At 48.1% G+C, this 18,152-nt stretch overlaps 7 protein-coding genes across 7 annotated transcripts; 3 read left to right on the forward strand and 4 right to left on the reverse strand.

The window, feature by feature from the left end:
* The first annotated feature begins 1,310 nt into the window (after positions 1 to 1,310).
* F5Y00DRAFT_135757 (FabD/lysophospholipase-like protein) lies at positions 1,311 to 3,896 on the forward strand. The gene is made up of 4 exons (XM_048004281.1): positions 1,311 to 1,369; positions 1,434 to 1,753; positions 1,843 to 2,410; positions 2,462 to 3,896. Exons 2-4 carry the CDS (start codon positions 1,684 to 1,686, stop codon positions 3,735 to 3,737), a joined length of 1,914 nt encoding a protein of 637 aa, XP_047869182.1. The 5' UTR covers positions 1,311 to 1,369; positions 1,434 to 1,683; the 3' UTR covers positions 3,738 to 3,896.
* A 1,156-nt stretch (positions 3,897 to 5,052) lies between these two features.
* Positions 5,053 to 7,065, forward strand: F5Y00DRAFT_135805 (uncharacterized protein). Its single transcript, XM_048004282.1, has 2 exons — positions 5,053 to 6,491; positions 6,559 to 7,065. The coding sequence occupies exons 1-2, from the start codon at positions 5,411 to 5,413 to the stop codon at positions 6,909 to 6,911; spliced, it is 1,434 nt and encodes a 477-aa protein (XP_047869183.1). The 5' UTR covers positions 5,053 to 5,410; the 3' UTR covers positions 6,912 to 7,065.
* Positions 7,066 to 7,211: 146 nt separating this feature from the next.
* On the reverse strand, positions 7,212 to 9,454 carry F5Y00DRAFT_271680 (MFS general substrate transporter). The gene is made up of 5 exons (XM_048012845.1): positions 9,173 to 9,454; positions 8,823 to 9,105; positions 8,661 to 8,767; positions 8,548 to 8,588; positions 7,212 to 8,494 (listed from the first exon to the last, which is right to left on the reverse strand). Exons 1-5 carry the CDS (start codon positions 9,366 to 9,368, stop codon positions 7,292 to 7,294), a joined length of 1,830 nt encoding a protein of 609 aa, XP_047869184.1. The 5' UTR covers positions 9,369 to 9,454; the 3' UTR covers positions 7,212 to 7,291.
* Positions 9,455 to 10,352: 898 nt separating this feature from the next.
* On the reverse strand, positions 10,353 to 11,060 carry F5Y00DRAFT_257915 (uncharacterized protein; the record flags this gene model as incomplete). The annotated part of the gene is made up of 1 exon (XM_048010620.1): positions 10,353 to 11,060. One exon carries the CDS (start codon positions 11,058 to 11,060, stop codon positions 10,353 to 10,355), a length of 708 nt encoding a protein of 235 aa, XP_047869185.1.
* An 825-nt stretch (positions 11,061 to 11,885) lies between these two features.
* Positions 11,886 to 14,270, forward strand: F5Y00DRAFT_257916 (uncharacterized protein; the record flags this gene model as incomplete). Its single annotated transcript, XM_048010621.1, has 5 exons — positions 11,886 to 11,971; positions 12,029 to 12,439; positions 12,503 to 12,964; positions 13,012 to 14,010; positions 14,102 to 14,270. The coding sequence occupies 5 exons, from the start codon at positions 11,886 to 11,888 to the stop codon at positions 14,268 to 14,270; spliced, it is 2,127 nt and encodes a 708-aa protein (XP_047869186.1).
* A 367-nt stretch (positions 14,271 to 14,637) lies between these two features.
* On the reverse strand, positions 14,638 to 15,198 carry F5Y00DRAFT_225860 (uncharacterized protein). The gene is made up of 2 exons (XM_048006231.1): positions 15,092 to 15,198; positions 14,638 to 14,999 (listed from the first exon to the last, which is right to left on the reverse strand). The coding sequence occupies exons 1-2, from the start codon at positions 15,141 to 15,143 to the stop codon at positions 14,794 to 14,796; spliced, it is 258 nt and encodes an 85-aa protein (XP_047869187.1). The 5' UTR covers positions 15,144 to 15,198; the 3' UTR covers positions 14,638 to 14,793.
* Positions 15,199 to 16,917: 1,719 nt separating this feature from the next.
* Positions 16,918 to 17,913, reverse strand: F5Y00DRAFT_135819 (uncharacterized protein). The gene is made up of 2 exons (XM_048004283.1): positions 17,782 to 17,913; positions 16,918 to 17,734 (listed from the first exon to the last, which is right to left on the reverse strand). Exon 2 carries the CDS (start codon positions 17,689 to 17,691, stop codon positions 17,365 to 17,367), a length of 327 nt encoding a protein of 108 aa, XP_047869188.1. The 5' UTR covers positions 17,692 to 17,734; positions 17,782 to 17,913; the 3' UTR covers positions 16,918 to 17,364.
* Between the last annotated feature and the right edge of the window lie 239 nt (positions 17,914 to 18,152).

Raw genomic sequence — 18,152 nt, forward strand, 5'->3', positions numbered from 1 at the left:
AGGTAATTTCAAATAGTGGAACAGACACGTAAACAGATACGTATGATCAACCAAAATATGATCATGAGATGTCTATGCTTAGGTAGGCGCCGAAGTTTGATTCCATCCCTTTCCCGAAACCTCTAGGTTCACCGCATCAACGATGGGCGGTCAAAGAACATTGGGCAAACGGGCTTCGCAAACCTAACGCCACTTAAGAACACATCAAGCATAGGCATGTAAGGAGAAGGGATGGAAAGCCACGACCAACTTTTGGATATCTAGGACACAAACATACCGGGGCCGATAATAGGACGTTGCAAAGTCCTGGTCTTTTATGCCAAAGCCTTCTTTATGGAACGTACCTTTCGGATGGGGTATATAGCAGATCATTCCCCTGGGATGACCACCAGCGAAAATATCAGCGATCTACTTTTGATCGAGGTCATAATCCTCATCTCGCCCACGGCGCGGATAATCAAATTCTCCTGCATGGAAGTCTTCTAGAAAGCTTCCCGCTTAGCATTTCTTGCCAGTGGAGCTCTTGAGTTCCCGAATATGTAAAACTGATGAATAAATGCAACACAGAGTCACGGTGGCGATGTTATCCCCTCAGTTCGCTCACTCCTGCCAATGAAAATTCGTCGTTGTGACTGAGCCACAATGTTCGAATCTTGGGTATTTCGTCAACAGGTACCCGCCTATGTGCCTATCCGTGTAGGCTAATAGGAGATGCCAACCAATGAACTTGTTAATTTGGTGACTAAATAAGAGGGAGCCAAAAAGCAAACCGTTAAAGCATTGGACGTCATACATCTTTTGCCGCTATACGTGCATAGATCTAGATGGATACCTCTTCCAAGTGTCCAAGATATTCATACATAGTGACGAGCATCCTCGTTTACTTACAGGATAAGTACCTAATTTTTTTGAACTTCTCTTAATTGCAACTAACTTACAATCACGGGCAGTTGATGATAAGATAGGGGGAATGCAAAGATTTTTTTGCAGCCGCACGTGGTTTATAACTTTAGTTTAGACTCAGCCCTCTAGCGTCGGATAATGGAAGTCATATCCATACAGGTATGTACCTAATCATAAATTCAGGTACAATCCCGCACCTTCCGAGGATCTTTAGTGGGTACCTAGCTAGGTATGTAGTGGGTACCTCTGATCACTTCTGAGCAATATCCAGATATTACGGGCTTGGCTGTGCTAAACGAAGTACATGTGACGTCTTTTGTGAGGTATGCACCTACTAATCCTTACAGTGACTTCCACGAATTGAATGCTCAGCCACACGGGACAAAGATACCGTTTTGCGCCTTCGATAGAACTTTGAATCTTAGCCATCAATAACAATTCACTCTTCAACGACATTGTCAACATCGTAAGCGCTTGTTCAGCTCTCTTGTTCTAATACGATTTGACTGGGCATTAACAAGAAAGAAAAGTTTTGCTATTTTTATACTATCGCACTTCCCATTACTTCTACGCGAAAATTAATACGTACTTTCGCGACAAGATTGTGGCGTCTCCAGTTACATTCAGTTCATTTACCTTGTAGACTGACGTCGTCACCGGACGAGGGTAGCGAACTTAGCGGGGCGGCGATCTCAACATATTTTTCTACCAAACTTACAATCTCTCACATTTACATTTTACATATCCAAAGACCGAGTTATCTACCCCATCGCGACAAAGATGGAGTCGGAGGGACATCTAAAGAGGAAAGACACCACCAAAGGTCCTCCGTTGAGGATTCTTAGCTTGGGTAAGTGGTTTACCCCGCCACCTTGATAACTTGATACCTGCATGTCTTGCATACGTGAAGACTAACTTGGGCGCTTTGCGCGATCGCAGATGGTGGAGGAGTCCGTGGCTACTCTATGTTTATTATTATACAAGAAATAATGCTTCGAACCTACGTTGAAATCGAAGGGAAAGCACCAAAACGCGATCAAATCCCGAAGCCATGTGATCATTTCGATTTAATAGTTGGAACCGGCACCGGCGGCCTAATCGCCTTGATGTTAGGGCGACTTCGACTGAACCTAGAGCAGTGCAAAGAACTGTATGTTCGGATGACCAGGATGGTTTTCGAGAGCGACAAGACTTTTGCTGGTATACCATATCGCTCGACATTATTTAAGGCGTCTATGCTTGAGCGCGCGATCAAGGAAGCCGTAAGGGAACACACTTGGTCTGACGATGAAGGGAATGACTTCGGAGCGGATATTGTCAGCCCGATATCTGCGGTGTCGCGGACAAGCGCTGCCTCGAGCGGTTTCCCGCGACGACACCAAAGCAACGCGAGCGTCATGAGTTTCAGTGGACGTAGCCCAGCGAGCCAGGCCAAATCAACATTCCGCGGTGGACAGGGTAACCCTGATGCACAATTATATGATACGAGAGAAAACAGGACAAAGACGTGGGTGCCATTTCTTTTAATTTTGCGGTATAATGGCTAATATTTTCGCAGTGCTGTAACGGCCATGTATAAAGGAACAGTTAGGGGCGGTGCTCCTGCGCTCCTCCGTTCATATGACTCGAGAAAAGAGCCTGCCCCAGAATACGACTGCACAATTTGGGAGGCTGGTCGGGCAACATGCGCGATTGGGTTGGCGTTCAAGCCAGTTAAAATTGGGCAAACGGTATTTCATGACGATGGTTCTGGGACTTTTAACCCATCTCCTGTTGCCCTCGATGAGGCTACGGTTAACGAATGGCCGGGACGTGATGTGGGCGTCTTCATCAGCATAGGAACCGGGAAACGGCCAAAGGGTACGGAGCAAAATTCGCACCTGTGGTACGAAGGGTTTATGGGCGAGTGGGGAGAAGCAAGAAGGAAGTTAATTTCCAAGGTGGAAGGCTGCGAAAAGATTCACGAGCGCATGAAGAATGAATTATTGATGAAAAGGGGCGTCAATATTGAGAATTACTATCGATTTAATGTCGAAGTCGGCGTTGGAGAGTTCGCGATGAACGAGTGGGATCGATTAGGCGATATCAGCACGGGCACAAAGAGATATCTATCTAGAGATGCCGAGCAGAGAATGGTGCAGGAATCCTCGACAAAATTGGCAAAGATTCACAAAGCAAAGCAAAGGTATGAGAGGCTTGGTCGCATACCTGACATCGTGTCACAGCCGACTATGGGATCAATAAATGCACCATTAGCGGTTGAGCTTCCAGGAGATTTCCCTACATCATTCCAAGTCCGAAGCAGTCCGTCGAGTCGACAATCATACGAGTCGGGCATAGACAACCTCGACCACCTTTCACTCGGTCCCGCCAACCCGCCATCGCCTCGTAGTTCCGATGATCGTTTCCGACCTGCAACCAGCCATTCATCTCCACCTCAAATAACTACCCGCCCGCATAAGGCGCCGTCCCCTCCTGCCTCATTATCGGCAGTCAGACCTCCCCCGGATGACGAGCCGGACCGTCTCGTGGTGACAGCTCCTACGCCAGCACAGTACCGGAATGCTGCTGGTAGTGATAAAATAGCGATCATGGGAGCTGACGAGTACCCACGAAGGCAAAGGGATCCTATTGCACAGCCTATGATAAAACCATACCAGCCGCACCGCATCGAGCCACCCCCTCTACCTCCCAAGACTCCGCTGCCCGAAAGGCAGATCCCAGGTAGCCGACGTCCTACCAGAACCGAGAGTCCCCTGCCGCCATACCCTGATGAAGACGGCCCCCCGCCAGTAGTAAACATGGCGAGAAAACCGGATTATAGGGGTAGATGATCGCCTAACCGATCATTATACAAAATTGCAGTTCAGGAGCTACGACGCGGTTCGACCTAGAATGGTCTACCCGCCCAACTAACTTTCTTACGGTCCGGCGTCTGTTGGGGTGTTTATAAATAGGCAAGAGGCCTTGGCTTGGACGATTGATGATACCATTCGCGCTTACGGGTCGATGCTGACGTTAACGAGTTCTGCTATAAACCTATGTATAATGACGATGATGTTCGTTGGAATTCCACGAATCAAGACTACGGATACCCCTTTTGCTGTTATTTTTTTTTATGAAATATAAGTTATAGATCTTTAGGCTAGCTAATGCTTTGCAATTTAACGATTTGGCTGACGAATATTATGATGAGATACCATGTGGATAATTTGGTCTATTGTCTAGTTGTGAAGTGCCTCTGTGTATATGCCTTGCATTGTATCTCTCACTGGTGATTTGTACCGGTTTTCTTATTGCGCCAGTGTTAGGCCCATTGCTTAAGTAGGCACCCAGCTCATCACGGCTTCATTACAGAGACATTTTCGATGGCTATACTATAAGACACGTGCACTTACTGAGTATCGCAGTCTCGGGGTAGTTTCTGGGGGCTATCTCTTGTATGCTTATTAGAGCGTTGCATGTACGCAGATATTCTTAGAAAGACAACTTGGAAACTCAAATTCCGATTATAAAACCTGAAGTGCCTACCAACCGCTTTCAACCAATATCCTTTCTTCGAGTAGACTATTCAGAGCGGAGGAGTTGAATCGGCCTTTATATTGACGTTTCATTTCGGGTTGTTCCTATGCGGGACACGCTTGAAATAACGACTCGCATAGCCTTGTAAACATTCCCGGGCTCGGAGATTTAGGTCAGCGAATAACCGTGTCTGCGACAGTAAGAGTAGCGTTCATGTTCGAAAAGGGGGATTGGCAGATGAGTTGAGTTAAGTATCCTCTCATATATCAAGCCAAATGGAATCAGACCAAAGTCCACGAGAATCTTAAGACTCTTAAGTTAAGCGGCTCTGTTGTATATATATGAAACATTGCTTGCCAAATATATCCTTCAGTTGATCTTGGCTATTCCTGCCCGCCCGATTAACCGTCGACCGTGTGGCTATGGAACCGGTATAACCCTACGGAGAAATACTGCCGTGCCAGATTCCCAAACCCAATCAAGCAGTTCTAGACGCGGGCACATGGAATATAAGCGCGATCTGTCAAGGTGGAGCCAAATCATCGCAGACGATTCGTCTAAAGCCGAATTCTTTGCTTGGCGTTGACTGTAGGTGTTGGTAATGTTGGTTGTAGAGACTGGCTGCGCCGTACCCCTACTTCCTAAATTGGCAAGATTAAGCCCTATACAGATGCCATCATTGGTAGAAACCCTTGGTAGTCCTGCGTTAGGGGTCGATGTCCTTTAATCCCCCTGTATCATCCTTAATTGAGCTGTAGATCTATACATATATTCTCTCCACCGGCTTGCTGGGTGTATACAGGGACATCAGGTCGCGCAACTGCTTTCCTCGTCTTCGTTTTTGCTTGACAGTCATTATTTGTTCGCATTATGTCATAATGCTGGGATGACCGTCGATATCTTGTCCTATCCGATAGCAATCGCGAAGTGGCACAACATTTGAGGCTGCCGCAAATCAATTGCAGAAGGATAAAGAAGGCGGGCCATGAACGAGCCTCCAGACCACAGGGTTTCGCAACCCGGGCTCGAAATTGTCTATCCCACTGACCCGGAAGTCATATATCCACCGAGGGAGACACATCCCGCTCTCGTATCCGATCCGGGAATCATACATTTTAAGAGCGATGGCAGTCCGTACAATCAACCCCAGGTCTATGGAGCGTATAGTTGGAAGGAATTACCACCGCAACCACCGCAACCACCGCAGCCACCAGTCCAGAGCGGAAATAGCGAACGGAAGAAGCTATATTTCTTAATCGGAGGTTTAATTGTTCTCGCAGTAATTGTGGGTGCGGTAGTCGGCGGTGTTTTGGGAAGCAAAGCCACTTCAAGCGATGGATCACATGTGTCCTCAGAACCAGTATCTTCAAGCTCATCTTCGCCAAACCCAACCTCCACACCAAGTAGTAGCACTAGCCAAAGCGTAAACACAACAGCAATACGACCCAAGACGAGGCTCACTGTGACGGGCCGACGCATACAAGGCAACGGCTTCACCTCGCGACTATTCTGGCAAGGAGGCGACAACAAAATCCGCACATCGCGGTACAGCAGCAGCAGTAGTCAATGGTCAACTCCGCTAGTCTTCGACGACGTAGATGCAAAGCCCGGGACGCCTATTGCCGCAGGCCTTTATCTAGAGGTCCCGCAGTTTGAGTTCTTTTACGTAGATCCATCATCGACGTTCCAGGGGATCAACTTCTTCGAAGACGAAACGGTGCCCAAGATCGACAGCGTCAGTTCGGAACGGATGCCTCTCACCGTACCGAATGGTTCTAAGATGACCGCCTATTGGCCGTACGTCATTTATCAGAACACGAACACTTCGTTCCATCGCCTGGTTTACGACGGACATACCGGCAGGGGCTGGTTCAACGACACCGTGCAAGGCTGGGACCACCCGGATGATATTCCGCTGGGCGATGCGAACTCTGGTATCGCTGTAGTGCCCATGATGAGTAGCTTCCAAACCCCATATACAGCAGGCCTTGCATACCGCGATCCAAAGGGCCGTCTCTCTATATTTCCATTCGGTGGCTTCGATACGGGTATGGCTTGGTATTTTGGTACGTAGGACCCTTTCAGCATCCTTGACCCCGATATTGGCTTTTTCGTATATTAACGACTATATAGGGACGCCCGGCGTCACAATTCCCTCGGGAACATCTATCGCGGCATTCGCAATCGGGCGGCTAAATAGCAACACGACGAACACTTGGATCCTGTATCAAGACGCAAGCAATAAAATCCAGTCGGTCTGGCAGGGAGACGACAATGAATGGCAGGGCCCCCAGGAAGTGGGCGACGCGGACGCCGGCACGGACATTGCGTGCTTGACCGAGCAGGTCGGTGATCAGCCTTCCCAGACAACCCTGGCGGATCGGACTGATATGAGACGTTGTTATTACCAATATAAAGGCCTAATTCGCGAGAAGCGACTTACATCTTCTAGCTGGGTGGACGGTGCCGCGATTCCGATGGAATAGGTTGGATAGATCTTACGGGGTATTGGTTAAGTATTGTAATTCGGGTAATTTAAAGCCGGGCATATATCATGGAATGCAGGAATAGGCTATGTAAACTCTATGGGGGAGGTAGCTAACTTGAAAGCTCGGTGTATGCACCGAATCTAATGAGAAAAGGTCGTAAACTATGTGCGTAGAGTAAAAAGCTCTAGGTAAGAGCAGAACTACAGCTCCAAGTCATCTGTCATTCAATGCTTAACTTCTTCCAATTATAAAGCTTCTCCAACAGGTATATTCTACGTCTCGAAGTAGACATGATAGCCTGTAAGTACTCTCGTTTCTTCACGTATAGACCTTAGTTTATAACATCATCGAAGCTCAGCTTGGGGGCGGGTTGCTACTTATCTCTTATCACGAATATGTATTGTGGCGGGGGAACTCAACACATCACCTGCAATATCGCCTCGAGTGTTCAGATCATCCAACAGAAATTCTCCATCGGATCTTTGATGGCGAAGCTGAGTATTCCCTGATTGCCGTATATGTCGTGGGCTAGTGGGCTGATTGAACTCGAGCGCTTCCCAGTTCATGCTCCAGGCCGCAAGGAACGACGTACAACCAGCGGCAAGCAGAATGATGAAGCATGCCCTAATGGCGTCGACGATAGCTTTCACAGCTAATCGTAGCACCTTCGGATCGGCATCCTTTAGGATCGGTGAATCAACACCCGAGAGTAGCTCGCGGATACTCTCATCGGAGAACCCCATGCCTCCGACGGAATCTTTTAGCGACTGGAAGCCCATACTCTGATAGACCATCCCGGCAATGGAAAGTGAGGCCGCAATGCCGCCTAACTGCGCCACGTTGCTTAGTAGGGCAAGATCCAGACGGTCCTCGGTGCTGGGTAGGAAGGTTGTGCATACTGGTACCCCTAACTGCCAGATGATGCCGAGTCCAGCGGCGACAACGCTTTCAAACGCCATGACTGCTGACTCAGACATATTGGTGCTTAACATCTGGAATATGCCCCCACCCACTAGAAGGAGAGCAGATCCGACGACGAAGAAAGCTTTATAGAATCGGAGGGTAGGAAGTAGACGGCCGCATAGTATGATAGTGAATATGAAAACACCAATAAAGGGCAGTAGTCGGGTCGCCGCCGCAAGCGGATCCAACCCGTACCCGAAGGCAAAGTATATGGGCACATAATATAACGTAGCACCGTATGACGCGGCGGCACAAAATGTGCAGATCCAAGTGAGGAGGATAGTCCGGTTGTGAAGGAGCGAACTAGGAGATAGCAGGCGGTTCTCGGGTGTTGTACCGAGATTGTATGCCTGCTGTAGAACATATGTAATCACGAAGAAGGTGAAAAGGATCCAGGTGGCGATGCCGGGGTTAATTCCCCAGGTCCCTGTCGACCCGATAAATGTACAGCTGATTGCAAATAGGAGACAGGATCCTATATGCAGTAGGGTACCTATCCAGTCGACCTCCTTGATGTGCGTCCATGTTGTTCTAGTAGTTGGCATACTATAACGAGGGTAGAAGAGAGCTTGAAGTACCAAACTAATGACACAGAGCGGTATCACTAAATAAAATGCCTGGCGGTGTTAGTCACTTCCACCTAGTTATAGATTTTAGGGGACATAATTACCCATCGCCATGTGGTATGGCTGTTGTTGGCAAAGGCGCCCCCTAAAATACGCGTCAGTTATCGAATGCTGAAAGGCAGGACTATGAAGTTTTAGGAACTAGAATGAGACGAACCGATAACCGGACCCAGCACCAAACCCAGGGCAAAGCAAGCACCGATAGAACCCTGTACGAGGCCAAGTTCGTGGGGATACGTAAAGATGATATTAAAACTCAGGATACTATGTCAGTCGTTAGGAAATTGCCACTAAAACTTAAGAAGGGATTGAACTATACCCTTGATATATGATGCTTGAACCAAGGGCCATCACAGCACGTCCAGCGATGATACACTCGATATTAGGGGCTGCACCGGAGAGGGCGGAGCCTCCAATGATGAACATCATGGATGCGAGACACAGCGTCTTGAAGTCTCCGAACTTGAAAAGTTTACGACCTAGGGGAATCAAGGCGATATTGCAAACCGAATAGCCGAGCGCAACCCAAGACAGTAGTTCGATATGCCCGAAAGCTCTGTAAATAGATGCCTGGATATTGGCGACATTGCTGACATCGTATCCTAATCGGCCGGTAGGTAAGTATCTGGTGATAGAGGCAGAGAGGACAGTAATGTAAAAGATGCTTACCGTGCATTATGGTTAGGAAGCCATTGGCAACAAGCAACGCCCTCCATTTCCAAGTTGGTAGGCTATCTCTAGGATGTGAAGCAGCTGCGGGAAAATGTAATTGCGTGCCCTCGCCTTGCTGGATGTTGGCGTTTCTATGAGAATGTTCCAAGTCCGCTTCCACGAAATGCCTCGTGCCTAAATTCGGACGCGACATATTGGGATATGATGTTCTACTGCTTCCTCGCTCTGAAAAGTTGTAGGAATTCGCTATGGAATAAGTATAGAGCGGGCGAGCAGAACCATCAACCAAGATATTCGACTGTTGATGACCTTTGGTTACTCCATCAGATCGTAGATCTGCAGCCGCGAGTCGTGCAGCAGGATAAATCGATACGTTAACCTCTGAGTGCCGTTTTGCTTGTTACACAATATTCACCCTCTTGATGTGTTGTTATGGGTTATTGACGTGTAATTTTTTAGCAGTTTCGGTCCAAATTCTCCATTGTCCCTGAGCACTCCCTTACATCAGGCGGGTTAGCGCAAGCTCTAAAATGCGGACGTGGATACCTAACTGGCAACCGTTGACACAGTACCTCGCCTTGCCTCTTTTTGAATTGGAGTTGGTTTGATGGAGAAGATGTGGATGGAAGGTTAGGAACAATGGTTCTAGGTTCCAACATTGGCACCTGCTTATATATACCTACCTATATATATAGGCAGGTGCTGCCTAGGTAGGTCTTACATGAGGTAGGTAGCACAACTACGTAACGGAAGTAATGAGTTAGGTACCTTAAACATAGGAGGTACGTTAGGTAACCCACCGAGCTGCTTTTCGAGCAGCAATACAATGTCAGGTACACCTTCCTCGCTGTTTCCATTTAATGACGGGACATGAGCTACATGCACCTGTTCATTTCGGTTGTGTAAATATTTGATTGGCCAAATATCAAATTCAAGTACCTGGGGCACTCTAGGTGAATAAAATTGGAATTGCAAAATTGCAATACTCTCATCTGTACCACTACAGCGGCTATTCCATAGTACATCGTGTAACGGACGTGACGGCATCACCTACACCATTTTTAAACCTCCGAGAATACCAGCATTTTACTACCTAAGGTTAGGAACACTTATACACTGCAGTTATTACCTAGTATCACTAATAAATAATATCTTCAGCTCGAACTTGTTTCTCAGTCTATCCTTCCAAAACCATTTGGTATAAAAGTCCAGGGAGATGTAGGTGGTCTTCCTCTTCTCTCATATTCAGTCCCATCATTGCTCGCACAGCGGCGGATGTCTCCTCTCGGTTATGAATATCGCCTGTCCATCCTAACCAACCCTTACCAACTCTGCCAAATGCGATAGATGTTTGGGCCTGGATAGGAACAGGACCAAAAATGCGAGACTCGCTTGTCGATCCCGGTGGGGAAGCATACCACGAATCAGCAGGAGGGACATTTTCGAGGAAAACTCCTTTCTGAGTATACGCAGCTGCTAGACCGTCCCGCCAGAAGTTCCGAGGGCCAACAGCAGAGCTCTGGAAGACAACTGTAGTTGTCTCGTACTGGCCATATCGCCAAGGCAAGTCCCATACGTCTTTCATCCACTTATCAAAGACGGGAGGCCGAATAACCGACGAGAAGAAACCACCCAGGATAACGATCCCTCCATTTCGGGCATAGTCGACAACTTTTCTGGACAGGTCTTTATACTTTGGGGTTGCAATATCAGGGTCAACGATCCAAATGGCCCGAGCTGATGGATGCTCACTTAGAAGCTTCGCCGGGGCATTATGCTTTGAGTAGGAGGCTTGGTAGACATTAGCCTTCTCCTTGATCTTCTTAAGGCTGTCTTCTAGTTCTCCGTAGCAGAACACCAAGATTGTGGGTTTAGCGTCAGTCATGGTTGAAGATAGGTGGGTTCAGGATGCAGAGAGAGAACGAAGAAGTTCCAGGTTCAAAAAAGGTATAAGAGGGAACCTATTAATATTCCAAGGGAAGTTTATCTTGATTGAAAGGTTGCCAATGATACCTAACAAGGAGACAGCTGCTTGGTGCCTGTTTCCAGGCAATGGACTACTGGAATATTCGACGAGGCAGCGACCATATACTGGGAAGTATACAAGACACACTCGTAAGTTACATACGCGTAGGCGCTGCTAGTATTGTACTGGACATTCAACTTCTGAGATCGCGAGACTTAGTAAGTTAGGGTCTCGTCCCGACCATGTGGAATTTTCAACTAGACGTAATATGATCATAATACGACCTGGCAACATCTTCTCAAGCAACTCAGACGTAAATCTTGATCTAACTAATTATAAGACGAGTATTATTCCTCCAAGGTTGGCTAATTGGTGATGCAGCATCTAGAACATAATTTTTAATCAGATCATTCATAATTCAGCCTGCTGATCCTAGCTTGATTTACCCATCTCTCGTATTGGTTTCCTGGGATGCTACCTTCTCGCATGTCGGCTATATATTACCGTAGTATCAATACAAATGACTGATAAACACTTCGCATATCTCACAATTTATATAGAAATAATCTTCGCCTTCTAGAAATGCCTACCTATCTACCTATATACTATATATTCCTGCCAGGGCTGACTCCTTTCGCAGTGTCAATCAGGGGGTAGTAGTATAGCGGACCTGATGAGTGAATAGTCTATTAAATCGTCCTCGAAGGCGTAAGGCGAGCCAAAAGCTATTCAAGAGAGATAATCATGAGTTTCTTACTCCTAGTCGGCCTGATTGTTCTGCAATTGATCCTACCAGTGTCCGGTGTCCATGGGGGCTCTGATATTAAACCGTACGCAAAATTCTCGAACAAATACCAATCAGGTTCGATTCACTAAATCCATCTTAGAGGAGGAGCAAAACTAAACGAGCTTTCGAATGCGCAGCTCCGAGCATTTACAAATCTGAACCGAGCGAGGAGCACCTGGCAGAGTAAAAACGGCACACATGCAATCGCAAGCCCATGTAAAGGGGGCTTTAAGAAGCCCACCTACAAACTTTCCGCTTTCCAGTTCAATAAAACGGGCATAGAAGTGGGCGACAGGAGCATGGCACACTTCGTCTTACACGACATTGCGAATAACGAGACGACTTCGTGTACGACGCCCTATTTACAGGATCCGAACAAGCCGATGTGGAATAACTGCGCTGGCGACAAAGATGCGGTAACCCCGAAGACTATATTCAAGTATACAGCTTCCGCTAGCGAGGTCGAAATTAACCAAATGTGGATATGTGAAGTCGAAAACAAGACGCATCCGTAGGTTCCATAGTATACCCCTTAGATGGGTTCAATATAACAGAGAGCTAACCTATTTGGCAGTCTACCTTATTTTTCATCGGCAAAGGCTGACCTTACCGGGCTTTTGGATTGCGTCGACGATCCCACGCAGACAAGATGTACAGTGGCAGACGAGAAGATATCGCCATTCGACGGGGACTACGTAACCCCGGTCTGGAATTCTGACACCATGGATATAATCCCGCCTTCTGAAAAGGAAGTCCTAGGCACGCCGTGGAATCCCACTCCCTGCATCGGCACGTCCTTTAGTTATCCGAACTGGGACGTGCAGAACGTTACGCAAGGGAAAGGAGATGATGGGACGACGTTGAGTTTCAGCTTGAGCAATCACGCCAACAACCAGTCGACAGCGTGCACTACTAAAGGGGGTGAGTGGTCTACCTGTGATAGCGATTCAACGGAAGTAAGGTTCACCGAAGAGACGAGCGAGCTCGCGATTAACCAAACATGGGTCTGCAACGGAGGGGACAAGTATCCAAAAGAGTACGCCAAGTCAATCCCGACGAAAGCTCTTGAACTAACCTCTCCAGTGTTACGTTCCGAGCTATCGGCACCGCACCTATAGATATCGAATCTAAAAAGTCAACCTACGTCAAAGGATCACTAACCGAGCCGATCGAACTGAGTCCCAACGTCGCCCCCGAAGGCGTAAACCACCCCGGCTGCCTCGAGACCTCCGAGGCGCCTACTTGGATAGTAACTTCTTGGGTATGGAACGAGAGATGGCGCAACGGATACAACGCCGGGGACCTAACGGCGACATTCCACAACCCCTCGACAGGCTTCAACCTGACATGCACCGGCGACGGCGAGGAACTCAACCGCGACGGACGGTACGGCTACGAGCGCTGGTGGGGCTGCAGCCTAGCACGCTCGCCCTTCGACGACTACCGCACCATCTCCTCGATCAAGCTAAACCCTCTGACGGGAGTCTTCTCCATAGACCAGAGATGGTACTGCAACGGAAACGGCGACGACAACCCCCCAGCCAAGTTCCGAGCAGTCGGGAACGTGGACACGAGCCTAGATTGCTCGTGGAACAACAACACCGCAACCAACACCTCCACGAAGACCTGCCACCAAACCGCGCTCCCCCTAACCCTACGCGGCACCGTGACCGAGCGCACCGACCTAGCCCAAGACGCCTTCTTCGAGCTTCCCCCCGAGGGCTACAGCTGCACCATAGCCTCCGTGCTCTCGACGCAATGGCAGATGGGATTCTCCTCCGACGCGCTGTACGCGGCGCCTACATTCGCAGACTCGCTCGATACCAAAGTGCGATTCGGCATCCAATTCGTCGCGATTGACGGGTTCCAGGGCGTCGCGTACGAGGGCTTGGAGACGACCCCGTATCTACCTACGAGCGACCCCGCGCGCTGGCACGAGTGCAAGGATTATATTGCGGGGGGCCAGTCGTCCGACGCGTGGGCGCGCCAGTCCCTGGATTGCAAGTGGCAGCTTGATCTTGCGACTGGGTATATTGCGATGAATCATACGTGGTTCTGCGACGACAAGGACCCCGAGAATCCGTAAGTTCTATCTTCCCTCTCCCCCTTTTCCCTCTCGTTTCCTCCGAAGTAAAAGCTCGGATCTGATCTGATCCTTGAAAATAAATTGCAGAATTATCTTCACAGGCTCGGGGAGCAGATTCTACGACACCTCTTGCTACGTCTACCGCGGGGACGACGAGATCTCGTGTCACCTAGTGGGGTTGAATCCGCCGCCTGTATTACCGACGTACTTGTCGTGGAAGAGTGTTCCCGCCGCGGAGTTAAGGGCTTGGGATTGACAGCCATCATATCACAGTGCTATTTGTAATAAAACACTGTAAGTCTTACCCCTACCTATACCCCTATCTACCAAGGTCGATCCGGAACGACGTAGTTTATTTATGAAGTCGCTAAAAATGCTCCTGTGGCAATAATTCAGTCGATTTATATAGTACTGTTTGCTCTAAAATCATCAAATGCTACGAATCATAATTTTCTACCTCTAACATTGGAAAAAGGGAGAGTAGGGAGCAGAATAGGCGATTACTTATCGTGTGTCCGATCCAGGGTGAAAATGGCAGTATATCTCTGCCGCTTCTGTCTGAATATTTCTGCTGTAGTAACTGTGGAATTCCATCATTTTCGCTCATTACGAGATCTACCCTCGTATAAAATAAAACATCGCATGCCACTTTCATTTCCATCGTAGCGGTTATTTCTGCGCCTGGTTATGTCACCGACTCTCTCTCTCTCTCTCTCTCTCTCTCTCTCTTATTTAGTAGTCCCCCAGCAGCGTATTTATAGTATAAGATGCCGCTGTATTTACTGCGTGTAATACACAAACGGTCCCGTGGAACCATTAACATAGTACTGTACTTGCGGGCTCGGGGCCGGCGGTGGTTGCGGCGCCGCGCCCACAATGTAGGCGGGCTCCGCGATGTACGCTTGCTCTGCCGTGTAGAACTGCGGTGGAGGGTTTGTCTGGTTGGCTAACGCGCCGGCCCAGAAAGGCGACTGGCTGGGGTAGCCTAGTTTGATATCAGCTTAGTCTATGTATTTGTATATAGATATCTGCCAAGAGATGGCCTAGAGGAAGATTTTTGCCATTATAGGAACTTACACCATGAACCTTGAGTACCGGGCTGTGGAGCAGGCACTGAAGGAGCCACCATCGGTGGGTTGACCCAGAGATAAGGCTGTTGTTGCTGCTGCTGCTGCTGCTGCTGCTGCTGCTGTTGCTGGGGGTTGATATTCACATTACCAAAAGGGGCAACCTGGGTAGGGGCTGGAGTAGGAGTGCTGTACTCGAGTTAGCTAGGTCTGTTTATGGTTTTTTGTATAGCCCGGTTTCGCCTTGTAGGGAAGCACTCACCCATTCAGGATAATGATAGGCGGTGGGCTACCGAAATTCGGTATGGCGGGACTGGCGCCGGGTCCGATCGGCGGGGCGATGTTCGATAGGACACGAGGGGCATTAAATGGGGGATACGCAGTAGCTGTAGGCTGAGCGGAAGCCGAAAAGGGAGGAGCAACAGGGGGGAAAGCGCCGTTCTGGTTGGGGTCTGGTGCAGCAGCAGCAGCCGGTGCCACAGGAGGATTCGGGGGTGGTCCACCAGGAGGTGGTGCAGCAGCAGCGGCGGCTGCAGGGTCGGGCTCCGGTTGGGTCGGATCTGACATGGAGACTTGAGAAGGAGAAGACGGGGGAAGATTTGTAGGCTGTTGGGACGTCGTACCGTCGGGATGCTGGACAGCAGCAACGTTTGAAAATCTAACTGATCCTACTCTTGTCGTAGCGTTCGCAGACGCTGAAAGGTAGTTCATACTGTGAGGAGTCTCAAGACGAGAATAAAAGACTGACGCGGAAGACTCTGCAGTCACGGTATATGGTGTGAGAGTGTTGGTGGAACCTGAGGTATTAGAAGAAGATTGCGCAGATATAGGTGCACATCCAGCTGAATTGACTTCTGACCTAGCAGAAATCGACGTAAAATTTGGAGGGGTCAAAATAGACGTGTTGGCAGATAGTCGATATGAATCCTCACTGCCCACTAGCGTGCCAGACGAACAATCGCTAGCCGGCGAACTGGGCGAATTATTTTGATGCGATTCCCCGACTACCTGAGTACCTCTGTCTTCTGGTTCAGGGGACACAGGCTCGTTGACCTCTATGTTAGGGGAGGCAGGAACAGCTGTGTTTTCGTCTGGTTGATTTGATTCGTTCTCAGCTGCTACAGTATCACTGTGCCCTGGATTAAGAGGCGCAGAGGTAAAGTTATCGGTAGTAGGCTCGTCGGCATCACTAGGCGCTTGTGCAGCCGTTTCGCTTTCAGCGTTATCTATTGTGTTGTCAGAGTCTCGTACGGGCTCCTCATTCGCATCTGTGGGATTCATCGTGTCGATAAAGATACTCATCTGAATAATAAAATTGTGTTAATGATCCGTGATACAGCTAAGCCAAAGATATAACGCGCTATTCAATAATGGTACCCCTGAATGTTCTATCTCCACTCCACATTGAATAACTTTAGAGTGATTGTAAAGCTGTTGCCTGTAATAAGGATATAAACAAGGGTCTAAGTAAATGACATATCAGGTGGATATAATATTTAAAGCATAACTCTAGGGGATTGAGGTAACATAATAACTGAGATGAACATAATTTGGGGGTGTCTGGCTTCCTCTGATCTAAGAAGATGGGATGAAATTGATCACAATTAGATCATGTGGTTCTCTTAGCTGCGTAAGAAGATACTTTAAAGTATAAGAAGCAAAATTTAGCAAAGGTAATAGCATTACAACTGATCGAATAAAAGAGCTTACCCTAGGATGTTGGTAGGTAGCTTTAAGCCCTCATTGCTATCAGGGTCCAAGTACCTAATATAGTACCTTATTTTCGGGTACTTAGGTATTAAGTAACTGAAGCAAACCAGAGGAACAGGCCTATTCACCTTGCGGTAAGTTAAAATCTGAGATGTGCTCCCTATTTACTTGTAAGTTCATCTCTTTGATCTCATCGCAACCAACACCATAGCTCCCACGTAACATATTCGATTTTCACACATCGCTTAATTTGATTTCAAAATTCAATAGATTCTTCGCTGCGTAACTTGGGCTAAGTAGAATATATGGGGTAAAAAAGCAAAAGTCACTCGTTACTAACGAGTCTATGTCATGAAGCTGCCAGTAGTTATAGATGAGACGAATGGCTCCCCAGAGAGCTCCCTTATGATGCAGTACGTAACGCCGAGTAAACCGGCAAGTCTGTTTCTTGTCCTATTGACATGGTAAAATATGTAATCGTCCGGCACTGTCTCCTTCGACGGGGGGTATAAGAGACTGATGAGTAAGGGTATGATGGTCGTATATCTGCGAGATAGAGAAATGCCTATATGTTCACGAATATGCCACCTTCGTAGGATGGACCCTTAGCTGCACAGCGGGAACCAGAGCTGGCTCAGGGGCATAGTAGCCCCTTAATTCCTGGGACGGGTTTGGTGGGGGTATCGCCCGAGGACCTGGAGGCGAGTAGTATCCAGCCAATTCCGGGTTATCGAGGATCGTTGTGGCACGGCCCGGCTGTGATATAGCAGCAGCAGGAGCTACTGAACTTGCGATGGAGGACCTCGGCGAGAATTCGACTCCCCGTAGTCCATTGTCTCTAGTCGGCCTTGGTCTGGCGCGGAATAAACCACACAGGTAGGACCTTGATTCATTCGCCATCTGACTTATTCCACCATTCAATACACAGTACACTAATAGTAGCCTAAATCCCTGTTAGCCTTAGCGCCTTACAAGAGATGAGAAACTCACAGGTACAAGGTACTATATCAATAATAAACTCAACGCGCGCAACTAAAAACAGGCTACACAAACACGAATAACGAGCGACAAACAACATGAATGGATTTGAAAAGGACTAGAAGAGCTTAAAAGCAAAACAAACGAAAAAAGACGTCGCGACTGTAGGCAAACACCAACCCAGAAGGTGACTCTAGCTCTTGATTGGACGGTACTTGGACCCACTCGCCAAGGCAATTTCTCTTATTTCTCCTAATTGTTAGTAGCTGATATAGTCGTAGTTATTATACCACCAAAACACTAACAATTTCCCTCTGCATTAAACCTACCAATGTATACCCATCCCCACACCCATGCCACCGCCCCCAATCTCAAGTATGTAT

This window comes from Daldinia vernicosa (genome assembly GCF_022497035.1).
Source record: "Daldinia vernicosa strain CBS 139.73 unplaced genomic scaffold F5Y00scaffold_4, whole genome shotgun sequence".
Classification (NCBI taxonomy): domain Eukaryota; kingdom Fungi; phylum Ascomycota; class Sordariomycetes; order Xylariales; family Hypoxylaceae; genus Daldinia; species Daldinia vernicosa.

Bases quoted from the DNA above. Each gene is read 5' to 3' on its own strand.
- F5Y00DRAFT_135757 (XM_048004281.1), top strand. From the start codon at position 1,684: ATGGAGTCGGAGGGACATCTAAAGAGGAAAGACACCACCAAAGGTCCT. The intron at 1,754-1,842 runs GTAAGTGGTTTA...GCGCGATCGCAG, and splicing joins GTTGAGGATTCTTAGCTTGG to ATGGTGGAGGAGTCCGTGGC. The intron at 2,411-2,461 runs GTGGGTGCCATT...ATATTTTCGCAG, and splicing joins AGAGAAAACAGGACAAAGAC to TGCTGTAACGGCCATGTATA.
- F5Y00DRAFT_135805 (XM_048004282.1), top strand. From the start codon at position 5,411: ATGAACGAGCCTCCAGACCACAGGGTTTCGCAACCCGGGCTCGAAATT. The intron at 6,492-6,558 runs GTACGTAGGACC...ACGACTATATAG, and splicing joins GGGTATGGCTTGGTATTTTG to GGACGCCCGGCGTCACAATT.
- F5Y00DRAFT_271680 (XM_048012845.1), bottom strand. From the start codon at position 9,368: ATGTCGCGTCCGAATTTAGGCACGAGGCATTTCGTGGAAGCGGACTTG. The intron at 9,106-9,172 runs GTAAGCATCTTT...CCGGCCGATTAG, and splicing joins CTTCCTAACCATAATGCACG to GATACGATGTCAGCAATGTC. The intron at 8,589-8,660 runs GTTCGTCTCATT...CGCGTATTTTAG, and splicing joins GGTGCTGGGTCCGGTTATCG to GGGGCGCCTTTGCCAACAAC.
- F5Y00DRAFT_225860 (XM_048006231.1), bottom strand. From the start codon at position 15,143: ATGGTGGCTCCTTCAGTGCCTGCTCCACAGCCCGGTACTCAAGGTTCA. The intron at 15,000-15,091 runs GTAAGTTCCTAT...ATATCAAACTAG, and splicing joins CGGTACTCAAGGTTCATGGT to GCTACCCCAGCCAGTCGCCT.
- F5Y00DRAFT_135819 (XM_048004283.1), bottom strand. From the start codon at position 17,691: ATGGCGAATGAATCAAGGTCCTACCTGTGTGGTTTATTCCGCGCCAGA.